The following is a 21,845-nucleotide window of genomic DNA, read 5'->3' as shown; positions in this document are numbered from 1 at the left end:
CTCATGATAGCAGACACGCACTAAAATAAAATAATTCATGGTCAGATGCATCAATGTGCAATGTTAGGTAACAGCACCGTAACAGCTACTTAATATTCAACTTCAAGTTTATCATATCAACTTCAAGTTAACCGTACCTGAATACCCAAATGAAGCAGCTTCCTTCTGCAGCCAAGTTGCAACAAACAGTACCGACAGTAATATACAGTTCAAGGCATATACAGTACACACCTCCCCCCCCAAGCCCACCCCCACCCCCACCAATGCACAAGGAAAGCAGGCTTGCAGCATTTCACATGACCAATTTTGTGACTGCAAAAGAAAGGCCCAAGAAAATCCCTCACTGCTAGACTGCCGACGTCTTTCACACAGAAACTCTGAATGCTTCCTGTAGCAGGCAGTGACACGATCTGCACCAGGTCCAGCTGTTCCACTGATGAGCAGCTCGCTAATGGGATAGACCTGTAGTGCGTGAAGTTCTTAATGGTGCAAAGAGCCCGCCATCTTCCCAATGAGCCGTATACCTTCATGGGACCAACTACCCTACCAACCAACCCAGGTATCCTTGGGAAGTGGGGAGAAACCAAAGCACCTGGAGGAAACCCATGCATCATGGGAAGTCTGTACCGGCACCTTAGTGGTGGGAATTGAAATCGATTCACTGCCACTGCAATAGTGTCACACTAACCAGAGCTGCAGTAAGTGTTCTCAGCTGTAAATGTGCAGAAGATACAAAATAGTGTGTACATCTGATTTCAAGTATTTTGGCTCTGATGGGGGCAGTGTTGTGAAATAACATGGGTTCTTAAAAAAACACAAAACAGCACCAGTTCCACCAATGCAGCTTAACATGCTGGGTTCCTCCAGCCAGTGCATTGTAACAAGCTCTCCAGGACTGTGTCGGGAACCAGAGAGGCTCTGAGGATTTTAGGACAACGGAATTCAGTAATTGTTTAACAAGAGTCATTAATCATTTAGTTTTCCTTGTGTGTTTTTTTTAAAGCGACACACTCTTTGTAATATGGTGTCCTGGTGCTTTCAGTTTAAATCTGTCAAGTTTGTTTTGACAGGCTCAGGTTTTATGTGTCACTTGTAATATTGAAGCAGACGCCCAACTGGCACTAATGGCGGGGTTCTAGTTTTGAGAATGTTGTGTCTTGTGGGGTCGCTCAGCCGAGCCTTTGATGCTCTATTGAAATTATTGTGAATAAAATCTGGTCACCATTGGTGTCTGTTTTCCCTCCACAATTTGGGTTCCGATATTGCCAGCGTGCATCGTGACATGCGTGGCTGTGCGATTGATGGAGATTATTGGAAGAAGCAAGTGAATATCATTCATCGCCTCCATTTTCAGGTGGCCCTTGATCCAGCTGATTCATTCCTATCTGTTCCTGAAATTAATACAATTTATTTGTAAGGTGCAATAACAATATCCCCACAGAAACAATCAGTACTTAGACAGAGTCCGATAGACAGGAAAATACACACAGTGAAATGGAGTATCAGAGAGTCACAGAGCACAGACACAAGCCCTGTGGACCAACTAATCCAGGCCGAGCAAGACGCCCACCCAAACTAGTCAGCTAGTTCCACTTGCCGGCATTTGATGCGTATCCCTACAAATCTATCCATCTGTGTGTCTGTGTCTTTTAAATGTTGTTAATGTTCCTGCCTTATCCATTCTCGTTGGCAGCATACTCCATAAATGGACCACTCTCTCCTCGAACGTACCTGTGCCCTGTAATTATTTACTCCCTAATTCTGGGATAAGTGCCAGCCTGTAGTGCAGTGGCATCAGCACCAGACATGCATTGGTGTGATGCAAATACAGTAGGTGTGTACTCCTTTCCTTTCTTCCATGGTCCAAACTCCTCTCCTTTCAAGCTCCTTTCTCTTCACCCCTTCTCCTCTTCCATCGATCACCACCCAGCTTCTCACTTCGCACCACTGCCCCCACCCCCCAACCTTTCCCCTTACCTGGCTGCACCTATCACCTACCAGCTTGGACCTTCCCATCTTCTTATTCCCCCTTCCTTTCCAGTGCTGATGAAGGAATCTTAACCCATTAACTGTTTATTCCTTTCCATGGATGCTCCTTGACCTGCTGAGTTCCTCCAGCATTTTGCTGTGTTGCTCTAGATTTCCAGCATCTACGATTGTAGTGTGTGGTGCGTGATGTTATAAACAGAATCCAATATTCCCCCGGTATGTGTCCTTAAGATTATTAGCCCAGCCTGAAAGCACACTCTGGGTTTGTTCAGTCTACCATTGACATTCTAAATTCATAATAAACCAGCATTAGATCTTCAATTTAAAAAAACCTACAACATTGAACTAAAGGATTAATTACCTGTGGTGTTCCTTCATTGTTTGATTCACTGCTTGAACTGCTACCTCCTAAAATGAAATAAAATGTCTCTTAGTCCTTCAGTCATTTATACTATTAAACGTTTTATAACTGCCTCCAATTTATTGTTTTGCTTTTGTCCATTGGCAAGTGTCTTCCATTGTTATTTGAACAGTCAAAGCTGATGGTATATCTAGCTAACAGGCATAAGGAAGGTGCAGGTCCTGCCAGTGGAAAGGACAAAACATTCAAAAATCTTATCACTTCACCTGCCAGGTCCTGCACAGGATTTTGAGGAAAATTTGTTTTTCATTAGAAATCTGGTACGGTGGCTGGATGGAATCTCCTGGAATTGGAGAGGAGTCATCAGGATACCGTCTCCTACCCAAACACTGGTGGAAGTGGGAAGATCTCTCTTTGCATTACATTTCTGGCCTCCGAGAAATGAAACTCCCTCAGAAGAACAAAAAAAGTCGTATCCTGTGGATTTCTGGGAATTATTTTATGCATTTGTGTTCTCAAATGTTAATCATTAGTGGATATTTTTGCATCCATGGTTTAAAAATTTTCCAACAGTTAGAATTCATAAGCATTTAATACCTGGGGTCTCTGATACCATGGACGAGGCACAACTCAATCACACCACTGGCCCCATCGCACAAACTTGCACTTGCCCCAGGATGTGCTGAAGATGGAATATGTGCTTCTGTTTACTTAACGTCCTGTTTCCAGAACTCTACATCCCTCCCGTCCTCCTATTGAGGCTTCCAGAATTCCGAACATGAACTTCCACCACTCACCCCTTCCTGTCTGACTGTAATGAGATCAAGTTTATAAACATATAACCATATAATAATTACAGCACAGAAACAGGCCATCTTGGTCCTTCTAATCCGGGCCAAACGCTTACTCTCACCTAGTCCCACCAACCTGCACTCAGCCCATAACCCTCTGTCATCTGCTCAAGTACATTGAGGTACAGGTACAATGAAAACATTACTCACAGGCACACACGTACAAACACACAGAATGTAGATAATAAATTGTATGAGAGTGAAGAGAGAGAGAGAGAGAAGTCTCTGTAAAAACAAGACCTTAGTGTAAACAACAAAGACACATTCAGAAATAAGTTTATGGTCGTGCTGAGAATGTGGAGAGGGTAAGGGGTACGTGTAGAAGGGGGGACGAGGGTTAAGTGTAGCAAAATATGTAGACAGAACCAGGGAGAGAATACATCATTGGGGAAGTGTAGGAGGACAGAGAACAGGTAACTATAATAGAATGCCAGACAGGACATGGCAACCACAAGGAAAGGGGAAACTTGCCACCACAAAACAATGTGTTTGGCAAAGTATCTGAGCTATGTACCAATTTCGAGTGTTTTGCTTGCGTCTATACTTACTCCAAGTACTTTGCTTGCATCTATGCTCATTCCAAGTATTTCGCATGCTTAACTATGCGATAGCCAATCAATCGATGAATTTGAATCGGTAACCATATTTGCGAATTTAGTACCCCGCTTTTGGGTATAAGTATGACCTTTGTAAAGCAACAAATTGGGAGTTGGCTACCTTATGCCCGAAGTGCGTGGGGCTGCGAACTCCTCTCTGAATAAAAACTGCTTCAGAGGTAATTTCGTGTCTCTGGTGTTTTTTCCTCAACTGAGCAGGTTAATAATTTCAGTTGAACAGTGCAAAAGCTGGTCCATAGCATTCTGTTGCCGAGGCAGGGTTAGGCTCATGCAAGTCAGTTCAGGGACCTGATGGTTCCAGGATGTTCCTGAATTTTCCCTTCACAACTGGGAATGTGAAAGCAGTGAAAAGGAAAATACATTCAGTGGATTCTGGTTAACTGGGCCATTAGTGAATCAGGGCAGCCTCTTATTTGGGACAACTCTTAAAGAACAAAAATCTAATCGAGAAAGTAGCTGGTATACCCTTCACTTGTTTGGGACACTATACCACCGAACTAGGACAGGAGCCTGTTGCCAGTTTCTAACTACCTTCAGTCCTGTGCAGTTGTGTGGCTATCAGACACAAAACTACTTAGAGTGAACAGTTTTTAAATAGAGTCCGTTGTGTGTGCTTGTGTTACATTATCCATTTGGGCCAACAGATCCCGATTCGAAAAGCAGTGATTTTTGATTATTTTTTTTTAATGTTTTACCTTTAAAAAAAAAATCCAGCCACTTGCCAAAACACCATGACAGTATTTGACACTAGCCGGAAAAAAAAATGACCCTGCTGGACCAAATTAAAAGAAATCTGCCTAATGCCACTCATCATCACTGGCAGAGGTAACTGGAGTACCAAAATCTACAATTGCACACAATGAAAGCAGGGCATTATCTGTGTCAGGGATCTGTGCTCACTTTGTTCATTTACAATCAATCAAAAGAACAGAGCAGCTTACACTGGATGAATTCCTCTGCTGATAACTATTAGGAACTAATGCATAGATTTATTGTACTGTAGTAATATTGATAGTGTTCTGATTTGTACTGTATTTAAATTGGATACTCACTTTAAATGGTAGTTGGTCTTTTTGTATCTTTTAATCTATTTCCATGCAACTTTGGCTAATTAGAACGTCTGCTTAATTGAACTAACATATAGTGCTCCCAAGGTGTAGGAATTAACGAAAATCCACTGTACTAGCAAATTATTCCCAAATACACTGCAGGTTGGGCACTGGAATTTCTTGATCACCATTGATAAAGAGACCCCAGAATGGTAATTCAACAACAAACATCTTGGAGTTTTTACTCAATGAATCGATCACGCCTCTGTCATGTAATCTGTTAGAAATTAGAGAATCAGAGGGAATTTCACTGAAATCTATCAAATACTTAAAGACACAGACAGAGTGGACATGGAAAGGATGTTTCAAATGGTGGGCGAGTCTAGAACCAGTAAACTCAACCTCGGAACAGAGGGACTTCCGTTTTGAACAGAGATGCAGAGGGTAGTGAATTTGTGGAATTCATTGTCACAGACAGCTGTGGAGGCCAAGCCCAAGAATATTTAAAGCAGAGACAGATAAGTTCCTGATTAGTCAAGGTGTCAAAGGTTATGGGGAGAGGGCAGGAGAATGGAATATGGAATCTATTGCAGACAAGTGCAAGGTGTTGTACTTTGGTAGGACCAACCATGGTAGGTCTTACACAATGAAAGGCAGACAACTGAAGTGTCCTAGAGCAAAGGGAATTGGGAATACTGGCCCATAATTCATTGAAAGTGGTAAGAGGGTCATAAAGAAAGCATTTGGTACATTGTCGTTCGTACATCAAAGTACTGAGTACAGAAGATGGGATGTTTTTTGAAGCTGATGAGGCCTAATTTGGAGTATTCTGGCTGTTTTGACACCTACCTGCAGGAAAGATGTAAACAAGTTTGAAAGAATACAGAGAAATTTTACAAATATGTTACTGGGTCGGGAGGACCTGAGATCTAAGGAAAGATTGAATAGGTTAGGACTTTATTCCTTGGAACATAGAAGTTTAAGAGGATATTTGATTGAAGTATACAAAATTATGAGGGGTATAGATAAGGTAAATGCAAGCGAGCTTTTTCCACTGAGCAACACACACAAAATGCTGGTGGAATGCAGCAGGCCAGGCAGCATCTATCCTGACAAAGGGTCGTGGCCCAAAAATGTCGCTAGCACTTCTTATAGATGCTGCCTGGCCTGATGCATTCCACCAGCATTTTGTGTGTGTTGCTTGAATTTCCAGCATCTGCAGATTTCCTCGTGTTTTACCACTGAGGTTGGGTGGGACTACAAACAAAGGTTGTAGGTTAAAGATGAAAGGTAAAAAATTTAAGGGGAACATGAGGGGAAACTTCTTCACTCAGAGGGTTGTGAGAGTGTGAAATGAGCTGCCAGCACAAGTGGTGCATGCGAGCTCAGTTTCAACGTTTAAGAGAAGTTTGGATCAGTACATGAATGGCAGGGATATTGAGGTCTATGGGACTGGTGCAGTTCGATGGGAGTTGGCAGGTTAAATGGTTCAGCATGGACCAAACGGGCCAAAGGGCCTGTTTCTGGGCTGTACTTTATTTTTTACTTCTAATGGGATTGAGAGCGATAAGAAATCAACCTGATGGAATGGTGGAGTAGACTTGATGGGCCAGATAGCCTAATTCTGCTCATATGTCTCATGATCTTGTGGTTTTAACCCAGACACCGAAAGACAAAGGTCCCAAGACTGATCTCTGTGGACCAGGAAACATCTCAAATCATATCCCAGCTGTAATAGGTCTACCTGAGATAACGCTCCATTCCGTTGTTGCACCGAATTACAACCCGTCCCACACAGAACACCAGGCATTTGGCCCTCAGTGTAAACAATGGTAATGTGTGATATGAAGGAACAGAACTGAGTCATTTCTAACTAAATACTGCTAGAGCTAGACATAGTGGCAACCTGTAACACAGCAACATACTCTTTGTGTCAAATACACTTAGCTCTTCAATACTTACTCTTCCATACGATTAAAAATGAAAAGAAGATTATCACAGCAACTGTGATCAATGGGGCCACAATGCTCCAGGTTAGATATGACACATGACAGCCTTGATCTGAAAAAGTGAAAATTGAATTGTGCAAAATCACAATGAACATTTCAGCATGTGAAATTTAACAGTATTATTATTATTATTGGTTTATTATTGTCAAGTGTATTTACATACCCATCATCCTGACTCTAGAACTTAGTTCCTTGACTAATAAAGGTGAGCATGTCATATACCTTCCCTACAAGCCTCATCAACTTGTGCAACCACTTTCAGGGAGCTTTGGACTTGGCCCAAAGACCCCCTGTACGTCTGCAGGCAAATGGGACTAGTGTAGATGGACAAAAGGTCAGTATGGACCTAGTGGGCTGAAGGGCCTGTTTTATGTTGCACATGTGTGCAATCTGAGGGGAGATCCTCACCTTGAACCAAGCAGCTGAAGAGCTGCACCTGTATTTACTGTATTTCTGACAGCATCCTCCCTTTCTCTAGTTCCCCATTCCCCATTCTGGTTGCCCTCTAACCCCTTCTCATCAGCCCATCACCTCCCACTGGTGTGCGCCCCTCTTCCCTTTCTTCAATTGTCATCTGTCCTCTCCATCATATTGCTTCATCTTCACACCTTCCAGTCCATCATGTGCAAAGCCCTCCCCACCATTAAGCACACCTACACAGAGCGCTGTCGTAGGAAAGTAGCATCCATCATCAGGACCCCACCATCCAGGTCATTCTTCCTTCTCAGGAGAAGCCTCAGGACTCACACCTCCAGGTTCAGGAACAGTTATTACCCCTCAATCATCAGGCCCCATCACTGAAATGCTCCCACAATTTATGGCCTCACTTTCCACGACTCTTCATCTCATGTTCTTGCTATTTATTGCATGTTTCTTTATTTATTTTTATTTCATTTTGTATTGCTACAGATGTTGCCTTTTGCACACCGGTTGTCTGCCCTGTGGGTGCGGTCTTCCATTGATTCTACTATGGTTATTATATTTATTGAGTGTGTCCACAGAAAATAAATCACAGGGTTGTACATGGTGACATATATGTACTCTGATAATAAATAAATTTACTTTGAATTTTGAAATATCACCTCTCAGCTTCTTACTTAATCCCATCTCCTCCACCTGCCCCCTCAGCTGCATTCACCTGCCTGATAATACTTTCTCCCCACCCTCCTCTCCTTCTGCCTCTTCCTTCCCAGTCATGGTGAAGGCTTTTGGACTGAAACGTCAACTGTTTATTTCCCTCCATCGATGCCGCCTGAATTTCCGACTTTCTCCAGCATCTTATGTGTGTTGCGTAAGACTTCCAGTCTGCAGAATCTCTTGTGTTTATGACTATCTACTTGTAATCCACTTGCTACTGACAATAACCATTATAATCAATGGTCCAAATCCCCATTCCTAGGCCTGATGAGCAACATCTGCCTTTATCTCTTTTAATCAGACACAGTCAGAGCTCTTTTTGTTACTCTCCTCTTTCAGTCCTAATCAGTGGCCTTGCCTGCCTCAATCTGACAGAGGGATTAAATAGATAATGAGATCACTTAAATTCTCCCCAACTCTCAGTCAGCCTGGACCGGGACGACAGCCTTTCATTCAGCTGTTTACAGCGGAGACTTCACAAAGCTGAACACAATCCATAGAATTAAAACAAAAGGCACCGAGGGGTTGTTGGTAAACTCACTGCTTTGCTGAATCTCCTCAGCGAGGATGACGATGGAAATGGCGATCACAATGATGGAACTCATGATGCCACATAAGTCAATCGAAGCGCGTAAACCTGGTAAGTGTGAACGGTGGATTGGATTAGGACAGTTTCAACATTCACAATGGGATATTTTTCTGATAAATCATCTTCTATTTACCTGTGCAGTCTAAGAACGTTCTGATACACTGGCAGCCCTGATTCCAGATGGTGATGGTCAGGCACACATTCAAAGGCAGCAGGACAACCACAATGAACAGGGCAACCACAGATGCAGAGGCAGCTCCTAGAGTTATCACCCACAATAAATCAAGGGATGTTAAATGAACATAATGTACGATTACCATTCATAGTTTATACACGTCATACTTTTGCGAAGAAAAAAGTATTTCAGGATGTATATTGTATACATTTCTCTGACATTAAGAGGGGCGACAGATAAGAGGTTCAGTGGAAGAGATCGAGAATCTCGGATGGTCTGTTGCCTCCCCGGTGCCAGGGTCCACGATATCTTGGATCAAGTTCTCGGTATTCTCAGGAGGGAGGGTGAGCAGCCAGATGTCGTTGTCCATGTAGGGACCAATGACATGGATAGGAAAGAGGTGGAGGTACTGCGAAGACAGTTTAAGGAGCTAGGTGCAAAGCTAAAGGACAGGACCTCCAGGGTTGCAATCTCAGGATTGCTGCTCATGCCACATGCTAGTGCGGCTAGAAATAGGATGATAATGCAGCTAAATACGTGGCTAGGGAGATGGTGCAGGAGGGAAGGCTTCAGGTTTCTGGACAATTGGGCTTTGTTCCATGGAACGTGAGACCTGTTCTGACAGGATGCTTTGCACCTGAACTGGAAGGGGACTAACCCTGGTCTACATTCTTCAGTGAGGAAATATCATTTCTAAATCCACACTGTCAATATATCTCAGGGTCTTCATGTTTAAATCTAGTTTTCTCTCACTCTTTTAAGCTATAGCAAGTGCAAACCCATGCTCCAAAGACAGGTTTCCAGTGCAGGTTTCAGCTAAGCAAACCTTCTTTGAATGGTTTGTAGTATATTTCCACTTTTTCTTATTTAAATAAGAAAATATTTAATTAAATATTTATATTTAAATATCTTCTTAAATATTTAAATATTTTCTTTAAATAAGAAGCCTAGTTCAGACTCATCCCATGAGTGCCATCTTGAGAGTTCCGTAAACGAGATGGTACTCTGACGGTTGATCATAAAGAGATAGATAAATTCTTTCAAGAATTTTATAACTCTTTATATCAATCAGAATTTTCTGACGATTCTTCCATAATGGATGAATTTTTAAGGAAACTGAATATCCCGAAATTACCAGCCGAGGATCGTATATTATTAGATGCACCCATTATGGAAGCCGAAATAAAAGAGGCTATTTTTTCAATGAATTCAGGTAAAGCACCTGGTCCAGATGGTTACACTGTGGAATTTTAAAAATCTTTTTCTTCTATACTTTCTCCTTGGTTATGTAAAATTTTTAAGGACGCATTAACTGTGGGTAAATTACACAATCTTTTTATGAAGCTTCCATTTCTCTAATTCTTAAAAAAGACAAAGACCCTATTGAATGTGCATTATATCGGCCTATATCTTTACTGAATGTGGACGCCAAGATTTTTACCAAAATGTTGGCCACCAGATTGGAAAATTTACCACCTCAATTCATTTCTGAGGACCAGACCAGATTTATTAAAAATCATTATTCATCTTTTAACATTAGAAAATTAATTAATATAGCTTATACCTGTTCATCTAGAATCCCAGAATGTGTCATTTCCTTGGACGCTGAGAAAGCGCTTGACAGAGTTGAATGGCCATATTTATTTAATACGCTTCAGAATTTTAACTTTAGCCCAACATTTATATCGTGGATTAAATTGATATATTATAAGTCTTTGACTTTGGTTCTTACCAATGATCAAAGATCTCCCTTTATTCAGTTGTTTCCTGGCACGAGTCAAGGCTGTCCTTTAAGTCCTCTACTATTTGACATTGCTTTGGAACCCTTATCCATTGCTATTCGTGATTCACCTAACATTTTTGGTATTACCCGTGGGGAAGGGACATATAAGCTATCATTATACGCTGAAGATTTGTTACTATACATCTCTGATCCTGTGAGATCTAGTCCTTTTGTTTTATCTTTGCTTGCTCAGTTTAGTTGCTTTTCTGGCTATAAACTGAATCTTAATAAGAGTGAATTATTCCCATTAAATACCGGTACAAGTTTCAATTTATAAATATCTACGATCTAAAGTAGTTACAGATAACTTTACCTATTTGGGTATTAAAATTACCAAAAAAAAATAAGGATTTACTTAGTTAATTTTTTACCTTTCATTGACCAGATTAAGCAACTTAACATAGAATATAGAACATGGAACAGTACAGCACAGTACAGGCCCTTCAGCCCACAATGTTGTGCCAACCCTCAAACCCTGCCTCCCATATAACACCCCACCTTAAATTCCTCCATATACCTGTCTAGTAGTCTCTTAAACTTCACTAGTGTATCTGCCTCCACCACTGACTCAGGCAGTGCATTCCACGCACCAACCACTCTCTGAGTGAAAAACCTTCTTTTAATATCCCCCTTGAACTTCCCTCCCCTTACCTTAAAGCCATGTCCTCTTGTACTGAGCAGTGATGCCCTGGGGAAGAGGCGCTGGCTGTCCACTCTGTCTATTCCTCTTAATAACTTGTATACCTCTATCACGTCTCCTCTCATCCTCCTTCTCTCCAAAGAGTAAAGCCCTAGCTCCCTTAATCTCTGATCATAACCTATACTCTCTAAACCAGACAGCATCCTGGTAAAACTCCTTTGTACCCTTTCCAATGCTTCCACATCCTTCCTATATTGAGGTGATCAGAACTGGGCACAGTACTCCAAGTGTGGCCTAACCAGAGTTTTATTGAGCTGCATCATCACCTCGTGACTCTTAAATTCTATCCCTCGACTTATGAAAGCTACTCCATAAGCTTTTTTAACTACCCTATCTACCTGTAAGGCAGCATTCAGGGATCTGTGGACATGTACCCCCAGATCCCTCTGCTCCTCCACACTACCAAGTATCCTGCCATTTACTTGTACTCTGCCTTGGAGTTTGTCCTTCCAAAGTGTACCACCTCACACTTCTCCGGGTTGAACTCCATCTGCCACTTCTCAGCCCACTCCTGCATCCTATCAATGTCTCTCTGCAATCTTTGACAATCCTCTACACTACCCACAACACCACAAACCTTTGTGTCATCTGCAAACTTGCCAACACACCCTTCTAACTCCACATCCAGGTCGTTAATAATAATCACAAAAAGTAGAGGTCCCAGAACAGATCCTTGTGGGACACCACTAGTCACAACCCTCCAATCTGAATGTACTCCCTCCACCATGACCCTCTGCCTTCTGCAAGCAAGCCTATTCTGAATCCACTTGGCCAAACTTCCCTGGATCCCATGCCTTTTGACTTTCTGAATAAGCCTACCGTGTGGAACCTTATCAAATGCCTTACTAAAATCCATGTAGATCACATCCACTGCACTACCCTCATCTATATGCCTGGTCACCTCCTCAAAGGACTCTATCAGGCTTGTTAGACACGATCTGCCCTTCACAAAGCCATGCTGACTGTCCCTGATCAGACCATGATTCTCTAAATGGTCATAGATCCTATCTCTAAGAATCTTTTCCAACAGCTTTCCCACCACAGACATAAGGCTCACTGGTCTATAATTACTCAGACTAGCCCTACTACCTTTTTTGAACAAGGGGACGACATTCACCTCCCTCCAATCGTTTGGTACTATTGCATTGGACAGCAAGAACATAAAGATCCTAGCCAGAGGCTCAGAAATCTCTTCCCTCACCTCGTGGAGCAGCCTGGGGAATATTCCATCAGGCCCCGGTGTCTTATCCATCCTAATATATTTTAACAAATCCAACACCTCCTCTCCCTTAATATCAACATGCTCCAGAACATCAACCTCACTCATATTGTCCTCACCGTCATCAAGTTCCCTCTCATTGGTGAATACCAAAGAGAAGTATTCATTGAGGACCTCGCTCACTTCCACAGCCTCCAGGCACATCTTCCCACTTTTATCTCTAATCAGTCCTACCTTCACTCCTGTCATCCTTCGGTTCTTCACATAATTGAAGAATGCCTTGGGGTTTTCCTTTACCCTACTCGCCAAGGCCTTCTCATGCCCCCTTCTTGCTCTTCTCAGCCCCTTCTTAAGTTCCTTTCTTGCTACCCTATATTCCTCAATAGACCCATCTGATCCTTGCTTCCTAAACCTCATGTATGCTGCCTTCTTCCACCTGACTGGATTTTCCACCTCACTTGTCACCCATGGTTCCTTCACCCTACCATTCTTTATATTCCTCACTGGGACAAGTTTATCCCTAACATCCTGCAAGAGATCCTTAAACATTGACCACGTCCATAGTATATTTTCCTGCTAAAACATCATCCCAATTCACACCCGCAAGTTCTAGCCTTATAGCCTCATAATTTGCCCTTCCCCAATTAAAAATGTTCCTGTCCTCTCTGATTCTATCCTTTTCCATGATAATGCTAAAGGTCAGGGAGCGGTGATCACTGTCCCCCAGATGCTCACCCACTGACAGATCTGTGACCTGACCCAGTTCGTTACCTAATACTAGATCCAGTATGGCAATCCCTTAGTTGGCCTGTCAACATACTGTGACACGAATTCATCCTGGACACACTTAACAAACTCTGCCCCATCTAAACCCTTGAAACTAATCAAGTGCCAATTAATATTAGGGAAGTTAAAGTCACCCATGATAACAATCCTGTTATTTTTGCAACTTTCCAAAATCTGCCTCCCAATCTGCTCCTCGGTATTTCTGCTGCTACCAGGGGGCCTATAGAATACCCCCAGTAGAGTAACTGCTCCCTTCCAGTTCCTGACTTCCACCCACAATGACTCAAAAGAGGATCCTGCTACATTACTCACCCTTTCTGTAGCTGTAATAGTATCCCTGACCAGTAATGCCACCCCTCCTCCCCCTTCCCCCCCCCCCCCCCCATCCCTTCTAAAACACTGAAATCCAGGAATATTGAGAATTCATTCCTGCCCTGGTGCCAGCCAAGTCTCTGTATTGGCCATTACATCATAATTCCAAGTATGTATCCAAGCTCTCAGTTCATCACCTTTGTTCCTGATGCTTCTTGTATTGAAGTACACACACTTTAACCCTTCTACCTTACTACCTTTACACCCTTTATTCTGCTTCTCTTTCCTCAAAGCCTCTTTATATGTTAGATCTGGCTTTACTCCATGCACTATACTTGCAGTTCTCGCATGACATTTATCCTCCTCCTCACTATCTGCTCTAACACTGGTTCCCCTCCCCCGCAAATCTAGTTTAAACCCCCGGAGCAGCACTAGCAGACCTTCCCGCAAGGATGTTAGTCCCCCTCCTGTTCAGGTGCAACCTGTCCCAACGGAACAGGTCCCACCTTCCCTGGAACAAGGCCCAATTGTCCAGAAACATGAAGCCCTCCCTCCTGCACCAACTCCTTAGCCATGTATTAGCTGCATTATCTTCCTGTTTCTAGCCTCACTAGCACGTGGCGCTGGTAGCAATCCTAAGATTGCAACCCTGGAGGTCCTGCCCTTCAGCTTTGCACCTAACTCTCTTTGCAGGACCTCCTCTTTCTTCCTATCCCCGTCATTGGTCCCTACATGGACCACGACATTTGGCTGCTCACCCTTCCTCTTGAGAATACTGAGAACTCGATCCGAGATATCACGGACCCTGGCACCAGGGAGGCAACAGACCATCCAAGATTCTCGATCTCTCCCACAGAACCTCTTATCTGTCCCCCTAACTATCAAATCCCCTATCACTACTGCTCTCCTCTATTCCCTCCTTCCTTCTGAGCTGAGGGTCCAGTCTCGGTGCCAGAGACACAACCACTGCAACTTGTCCCTGGTAAGTCATCCCCACCAACAGTATCCAAAACGGTATACTTATTGTTGATGGGAACGGCCCCAGGGGTGCTCTGCTCTTCCTGTCCATTCCCCTTCCCTCTCCTGACAGTCACCCAGCTACTGTTTCCAGACTCTTAGAGGTGACTACCTCCCTGAAACTCCTGTCTATTTCTGCCTCTGCCTCCCGAATGATCCGAAGTTCATCCAGCTCCAGTTCCCTAACTCGGTTTGTCAGGAGCTGCCGCTGAATGCACCTTGTAGTCATCAGGGAGAATTGTGCTCACCCTGACTTCCCACATACTGCAAATGGAGCACCCGACTGCCCTAACTGCTGCCTCCATTACCTACTTCTAAGCTAATTAGAGTTATTAAAGGAACCTACCCGACCTTAGCTGACTGGGAGCAAGCTCGTCCTCAGCCTCTGCTTGCCGAAGCCTCTTGAGCCAAAGCCTTCCTACTCTGTCTCCCACTAATCCGTCGCCCGCTACTCCGTTGCCCGCTCCGTTAACCTGTTCGCTTTTTAAGCTCTCCTACTGTCTCAGGGGCCAACCTTCACGTGTTTGTGCAACTTTAAAATCTCTTAGTGCTGAATCTATAATCCTTGGAGAATCTCCCTGTTTCTGTGTTCAGTTCAGCAAGCAGTAAATCATTTTATTGACTTTCCTAATCACGGATACTACTGTGAGTCATTCACCAGAATACTGGAACCTCTTTGTAACTCACAGCTCTGGGATCTCTAACAAGAGAAAATCTGCAGATGCTGGATATCCAAGCAACACAAACAATATGCTGAAGGAAGTCAGCAGGTCAGGCAGCATCTACGGAAAAAAGTACATTTCACATTTCAGGCTGAAACCCTTCAGCAGGACTGGAAGAAAAAAGCTGTAGAAGTAGTAGAGGCCAGTTCAGATGTGTCATTTAAGGTAAAATTGGATAGGTATATGGACAGGAAAGGAGTGGAGGGTTATGGGCTGAGTGCGGGTAGGTGGGACTAGGTGAGATTAAGAGTTCGGCACGGACTAGGAGGGCCGAGATGGCCTGTTTCCGTGCTGTGATTGTTATATGGTTATATGGTTATAGATTTAAAAGGTGGGGGAGGGGAGAGAGAAACACCAGGTGACAGGTGAAACCTGGAGAGGGACGGACAAAGTGAAGAGTTTAGAAGTTGATAGGTGAAAGAGACAGAAGGCCATGGAAGAAAGAAGAAGGTGAGTGGAGCACTAGAGGGAGACGATGGGCGAACAAGAAGATAAGGTGATGAGGGAAATGGTGAAGGAGTGTGGGGGAGGGCATTACTGGAAGTCTGATAAATTGATGTTCATGCCATCAGGTTGAGGGCTACCAAAAGGGAATACAGAGTGTTGTCCCTCAAACCAGGGATGTGATGTTGAGGCTCTATAAGGCACTAGTGAAACCACACTTGGGAGTACTGAGTGCAGTTCTGGGCTTCTTATTTTAGAAAGTATATACTGACATTGGAGCGGGTTCAGAGAAGATTCACGAGAATGATTCCAGGAATGAAAGGGTTACCGTATGAGGAACATCTGGCAGCTCTTGGGCTGTATTCCCTGGAGTTCAGGAGAGTGAGGGGGGATCTCATAGAAACATTCCGAATGTTAAAAGGCCCGAACAGATGGAATGTGGGAGGAAACCAGAACAGACAGAAGAAACCCACAGAGATAAGGAGGAATTTCTTTAGCTAGAGAGCAGTGAATCTGCAGAATGCTTGGCCACAGGCAGCTGTGGAGGCCAAGTCTATATGTATATTTAAGGCAGAGGTTGATAGATTCTTGATTGGTCAGGGCATGAAGGGATATGTGGATAAGGGATGAGATTGTGTTTGAGAGGAAAATTGGATCAGCCATGATGAAATGGTGGGGTAGACTTGATGGGCCAAATGGCCTAATTCTGCTCCTCTACCATATGGTCTTAAGGGAGAATGCACAATTTCCTCACAGGCAATGGCGGGACCTTAACTCCTATCAGTGATCACCAGCTTTGTAAATCAACATGTTTCACACTATGCTACCACTATCACATCTTCTTCTCCCACCACCTCTGGAAGCCCACTCCAGGAACCTACCATTGTGTAAAAAAAAATTTGCACATCCTACATCTCTCTTAAACTTTCTCTTTCTTTCTTTAAAGCTTTGATCTGTAGTATTTGACATTTCCAGCCCAGGAAATATTATTCCAGCTGTCTATCCTATTTTTCATCTCTCATAACTCTAGAGGCAAGCAATACACTCTGTGATGGAGAGGGCACACAGCCTTCTCCTGCTCTCCTTGCCTGAAATGATCAGGTTCACATGAATAACAAATATTATTTTTGCACATACCTTTTATTGCAATCCAGGAAATGAGGGCAATGGAAATAACAAGAAGAGACAGTGTGTTACAGATAAATAGCAGCAAAAACAAGTATTTGAGCTGCCTCAGTGAATCTGTGGAGAAAACAGACAAATGTTAAGACACTTGGAACCCTCTGTACACCACTGTAAGAGGCTGGATAGGCCACAGGTTGTTTAACCTTGAAGAATAGGAGACAAGGTGAATGGTTTCCATCTTTTTCCCAAACTAGAGGTGTCTGAAACTAGAAGGCATATATTTAAGTTGGGGGGGAAGAGTAAAGGGAGTGGTGACTTTTCCCTGCAGTGCATGGAACATATATTGAACAAATTGCCAGAGGAAGTGGTAGAGGTGAGCACATTTACAGTGTTTAAAAGGCATGTATTTGGACAAGAAGGGTCTAAAGGGATATGGGCCAAACTGGACTCAGTCAAGTAACTACGAGGAAATCTGCAGATGTTGGAAATTCAAACAACACACACAAAATGCTGGTGGAACACAGCAGGCCAGGCAGCATCTATAGGGAGAAGCACTGTTCGTCCTGATGAAGGGTCTCGGCCCAAAACATCGACAGTGCTTCTCCCTATAGATGCTGCCTGGCCTGCTGTGTTCCACCTGTACAATGTCCTGTGTATGTTACTCAAAATGGCTTCTGTGGTTTGTTAAGAGTAGGATTGCTTCTTTGTCTGATAAGTGTTTCTCTCGCAGTTGTTTAGCTTTAGACTTGCTGATATGGGGATTGCATTCATTTGTTGACCAATGGGGAATGTTAATTTGTCTTGTGAGGCTGGGAGCTTGGGGGTTTTTGTGGTTTTTTCAGGGGAGTCAGGAAGAAGACGCTGAGGAAGGTGGACTTGCGCTGCACTGCTTGCTTGACCACCGGGATGGTCTCAGGTGCAAGAATGTGGAGGTCGGAGGAAAGTGACGAGGGGTCGAATGGTTCAATGGTTGAGCTCCAACAATGTGCACTAAACTGATTGAACTTTGATAAGTTGGCGCCTTTTACTTTTTCTTTTCTTTCATATATACTGTATTGCATAGTACTCTTTTAGTTTTAGTAGAATCTTTAAAGTGTATTTCATAACGGTATCTGGTGTGAGTTTGATACTGTGTGTGCGCGCGCAGCATAAACTTGATTCCCACAGCACCTGCGTGTACGGGAGGTGGGGTTGGTGAGTGGCTGGATCTCCTTTTCCCCAAGACATATACCAGCCTGAAGGGTGAGTGTTACACACCAGTATTTTGTGTGTGTTGTTCGGTCAAGTAACTAACTCGATTGACATGAATGAGTTGGGTGCAAAGGCCTATTTCTGTGCTGTCTGCAGTGGGTAACAGTGCTGCTCTTTGCAGGTCAGGCAGGAGGTAATATAGACCATATCGTATAGAACAGCACAACTTTGTCAGCGAAAGAGGGCAGAGAGCACTGGAGGTCTGCGCCATCATTCCCATACGCAGCACCAGGGAAGCCAAAAGTGGAACACCCAGTATATGTGAAGCTCTAGAAGTTTGGTACACTTTATTAAACCTATCCCTACCACCTTGTCAATAAGGCCCCCAGATCTGGCTTGTGCACATCCCTGGCAGTGTCAGGATCTCTGGAATTGCCGACTGTAGTATCTTACTCTGTTGCTTGGGTATTATTTTGGCACTTTATCTGAAGTCAGAGGCCACACTGACACATGTCTGATGTTTCCAAACACTGGACTTAATCCCTTCCCTACCTGCTGGACAGATACTTGCAAATCCACCAAAGGATGCAGCCAGAATTCCACACATCTCTGGAATGGTACGGGAGCCTGAAGTCCCACAACAGCATGTTCAAGAACAGTTACTTTCCTACAAGCATCAGGTTCTTGAAATGACCTGCACGACCCCAAGCTTCACCCTACCTCGGCAATGGAACAGCACAGAGCACGTCCTGCACTACCATGGACTTCTCTCCAACTGGGTCTTCCCTTTTGTATTCAAGGTCTTGTTTTCGCACAGACTTTTCTCCCCTCTCCTTCTTCACTGTCTTGTACAATTGGTGTATTCATTATATTCTTTATCTAAGTGCCTGTGATGTCAACGCCACTTTTTCACTGTAGCTGTCCCTCACCATGACAATAAATACGACTTGAACATAGAACATGCATTTTAGCTGACAGAGAGAAGATTCTAATAGAACGGGGACAGAGGAGGGTATTGACTGAGAGAGGTTGCTGCTGACATGCCTTCACCACCCTACTTCAGCTAACTGTGGTGGGATCCATTTTTTTGTCAACTTCCTCCTTGTCCTCTTCAGCCCACCCCCTTTAAAACGTGCCTGTGTCCTAACTTTTCCTTGATCTGACTGAGAGGTCATGATCCAAATCATTCACTCTGCCCCTCTCTATACAGATGCTGACTGACCTTTTTCCACACCTCTTCCCAATGGTGCTGTCACATTCCCAGGACTCTTAACTCTTCAAGTCTTGGTAATCCATGATAGTCACTTAGGCATCACTACCTCAGATTACATTACTATTCTGCTATTTTACACTTGTCAATATATTTATTACTACATACATTATTACCCATAGTTTAGAACATAGAACATAGAATAGTACAGCACATTACAGGCCCTTCGGCCCACAATGTTGTGCTGACCCTCAAACCCTGCCTCCCATATAACCCCCCACCTTAAATTCCTCCATATACCTGTCTAATAGTCTCTTAAACTGCACTAGTGTATCTACCTCCACCACTGACTCAGGCAGTGCATTCCACGCACCAACCACTCTCTGAGTGAAAAACCTTCTTTTAATATCCCCCTTGAACTTCCCTCTCCTTACCTTAAAGCCATGTCCTCTTGTACTGAGCAGTGGTGCCCTGGGGAAGAGGTGCTGGCTGTCCACTCTGTCTGTTCCTCTTAATATCTTGCACACCTCTATCATGTCTCCGCTCATCCTCCTTCTCTCCAAAGAGTAAATCCCTAGCTCCCTTAATATCTGATCATAATCCATGCTCTCTAAACCAGGCAGCATCCTGGTAAATCTCCTCTGTACCCTTTCCAATGCTTCCACATCCTTCCTATACTGAGGCAACCAGAACTGGACAAAGTACTTCAAGTGTGCCCTAACTAGAGTTTTATAGAGCTGCATTATTACATCACGTCTCTTAAACTCTATCCCTCGACTTATGAAAGCTAACACCCCATAAGCTTTCTTAACTACCCTATCTACCTGTGAGGCAACTTTCAGGGATCTGTACCCTAATGTACCCTCAGATCCCTCTGCTCCTCCACACTACCAAGTATCCTGCCATTTACTTTGTACTCTGCCTTGGAGTTTGTCCTTCCAAAGTGTACCACCTCACACTTTTCTGGGTTGAACTCCATCTGCCACTTCTCAGCCCACTTCTGCATCCTATCAATGTCTCTCTGCAATCTTTGACAATCCTCTACACTAGCCACAACATCAGCAACCTTTGTGCTGTCTACAAACTTGCCAACCCACCCTTCTACCCCACATCCAGGTCGTTAATAAAAATCACAAAAAGAAGAGGTCCCAGAACAGATCCTTGTGGGACACCACTAGTCACAACCCTCCAATCTGAATGTACTCCCTCCACCATGACCCTCTGCCTTCTGCAGGCAAGCCAATTCTGAATCCACCTGGCCAAACCTCCCTGGATCCCATGCCTTCTGACTTTCTGAATAAGCCTACCGTGTGGAACCTTATCAAATGCCTTACTAAAATCCATGTAGATCACATCCACTACACTACCCTCATCTATATGCCTGGTCACCTCCTCAAAGGACTCTATCAGGCTTGTTAGGCACGATCTGCCCTTCACAAAGCCATGCTGACTGTCCCTGATCAGACCATGATTCTCTAAATGCCCATAGATCCTATCTCTAAGAATCTTTTCCAACAGCTTTCCCACCACAGACATAAGGCTCACTGGTCTATAATTACCTGGACTATCCCTACTACCTTTTCTGAACAAGGGGACAACATTCGCCTCCCTCCAATCCTCCAGTACCAACGAGGACATAAAGATCCCAGCCAGAGGTTCAGCAATCTCTTCTCTTGCCTCGTGGAGCAGCCTGGGGAATATTCCATCAGGCCCTGGGTATTTATCCGTCCTAATGTATTTTGACAACTCCAACACCTCCTTTCCCTTAATATCAACATGCTCCAGAACATCAACCTCACTCATATTGTCCTCACCGTCATCAAGTTCCCTCTCAGTGGTGAATACCGAAGAGAAGTATTCATTGAGGACCTCGCTCACTTCCACAGCCTCCAGGCACATCTTCCCACTTTTATCTCTAATCAGTCCTACCTTCACTCCTGTCATCCTTCTGTTCTTCACATAATTGAAGAATGCCTTGGGGTTTTCCTTTACCCTACTTGCCAAGGCCTTCTCATGCCCCCTTCTTGCTCTCCTCAGCCCCTTCTTAAGCTCCTTGCTTGCTACCCTATATTCCTCAATAGACCCATCTGATCCTTTCTTCCTAAACCTCATGTATGCTGCCTTCTTCCACCTGACTAGATTTTCCACTTCACTTGTCACCCATGGTTCCTTCACCCTACCATTCTTTATCTTCCTCACCCGGACAAATTTATCCCTAACATCCTGCAAGAGATCCTTAAACATCAACCACATGTCCATAGTACATCTCCCTGCAAAAACATCATCCCAATTCACACCCGCAAGTTCTAGCCGTATAGCCTCATAATTTTCCCTTCCCCAATTAAAAATGTTCTTGTCCTCTCTGATTCTATCCTTTTCCATGATAATGCTAAAGTCAGGGAGCGGTGATCACTGTCCCCCAGATGCTCACACACTGACAGATCTGTGACCTGACCTGGTTCGTTACCTAATACTAGATCTAGTATGGCATTCCCCCTAGTCGGCCTGTCAGCATACTGTGACAGGAATCCATCCTGGACACACTTAACAAACTCTGCC

At 43.8% G+C, this 21,845-nt stretch overlaps 1 protein-coding gene across 2 annotated transcripts in view; it reads right to left on the bottom strand.

The window, feature by feature from the left end:
• Window positions 1-260: 260 nt before the first annotated feature.
• Window positions 261-21,845, bottom strand: part of LOC140717605 (uncharacterized) — an 89,422-nt gene continuing 67,837 nt past the window's right edge. For both annotated transcript variants that reach the window (XM_073031179.1, XM_073031185.1), the window contains 6 exons: window positions 16,898-17,002; window positions 8,736-8,861; window positions 8,555-8,650; window positions 6,830-6,928; window positions 2,351-2,397; window positions 261-1,391 (listed from right to left, as the gene is read on the bottom strand). In XM_073031179.1, coding sequence (XP_072887280.1) covers window positions 1,332-1,391; window positions 2,351-2,397; window positions 6,830-6,928; window positions 8,555-8,650; window positions 8,736-8,861; window positions 16,898-17,002 — 533 coding nt within the window. In that variant the 3' untranslated portion in view covers window positions 261-1,331. The remainder of the gene's footprint in view (window positions 1,392-2,350; window positions 2,398-6,829; window positions 6,929-8,554; window positions 8,651-8,735; window positions 8,862-16,897; window positions 17,003-21,845) is intronic.

The sequence above is a fragment of the Hemitrygon akajei genome, chromosome 2 (genome assembly GCF_048418815.1).
Source record: "Hemitrygon akajei chromosome 2, sHemAka1.3, whole genome shotgun sequence".
NCBI lineage: Eukaryota > Metazoa > Chordata > Chondrichthyes > Myliobatiformes > Dasyatidae > Hemitrygon > Hemitrygon akajei.
The sequence above is the reverse complement of the archived record's forward strand: the minus strand, read 5'-3'. Positions and strand labels throughout refer to the sequence as shown.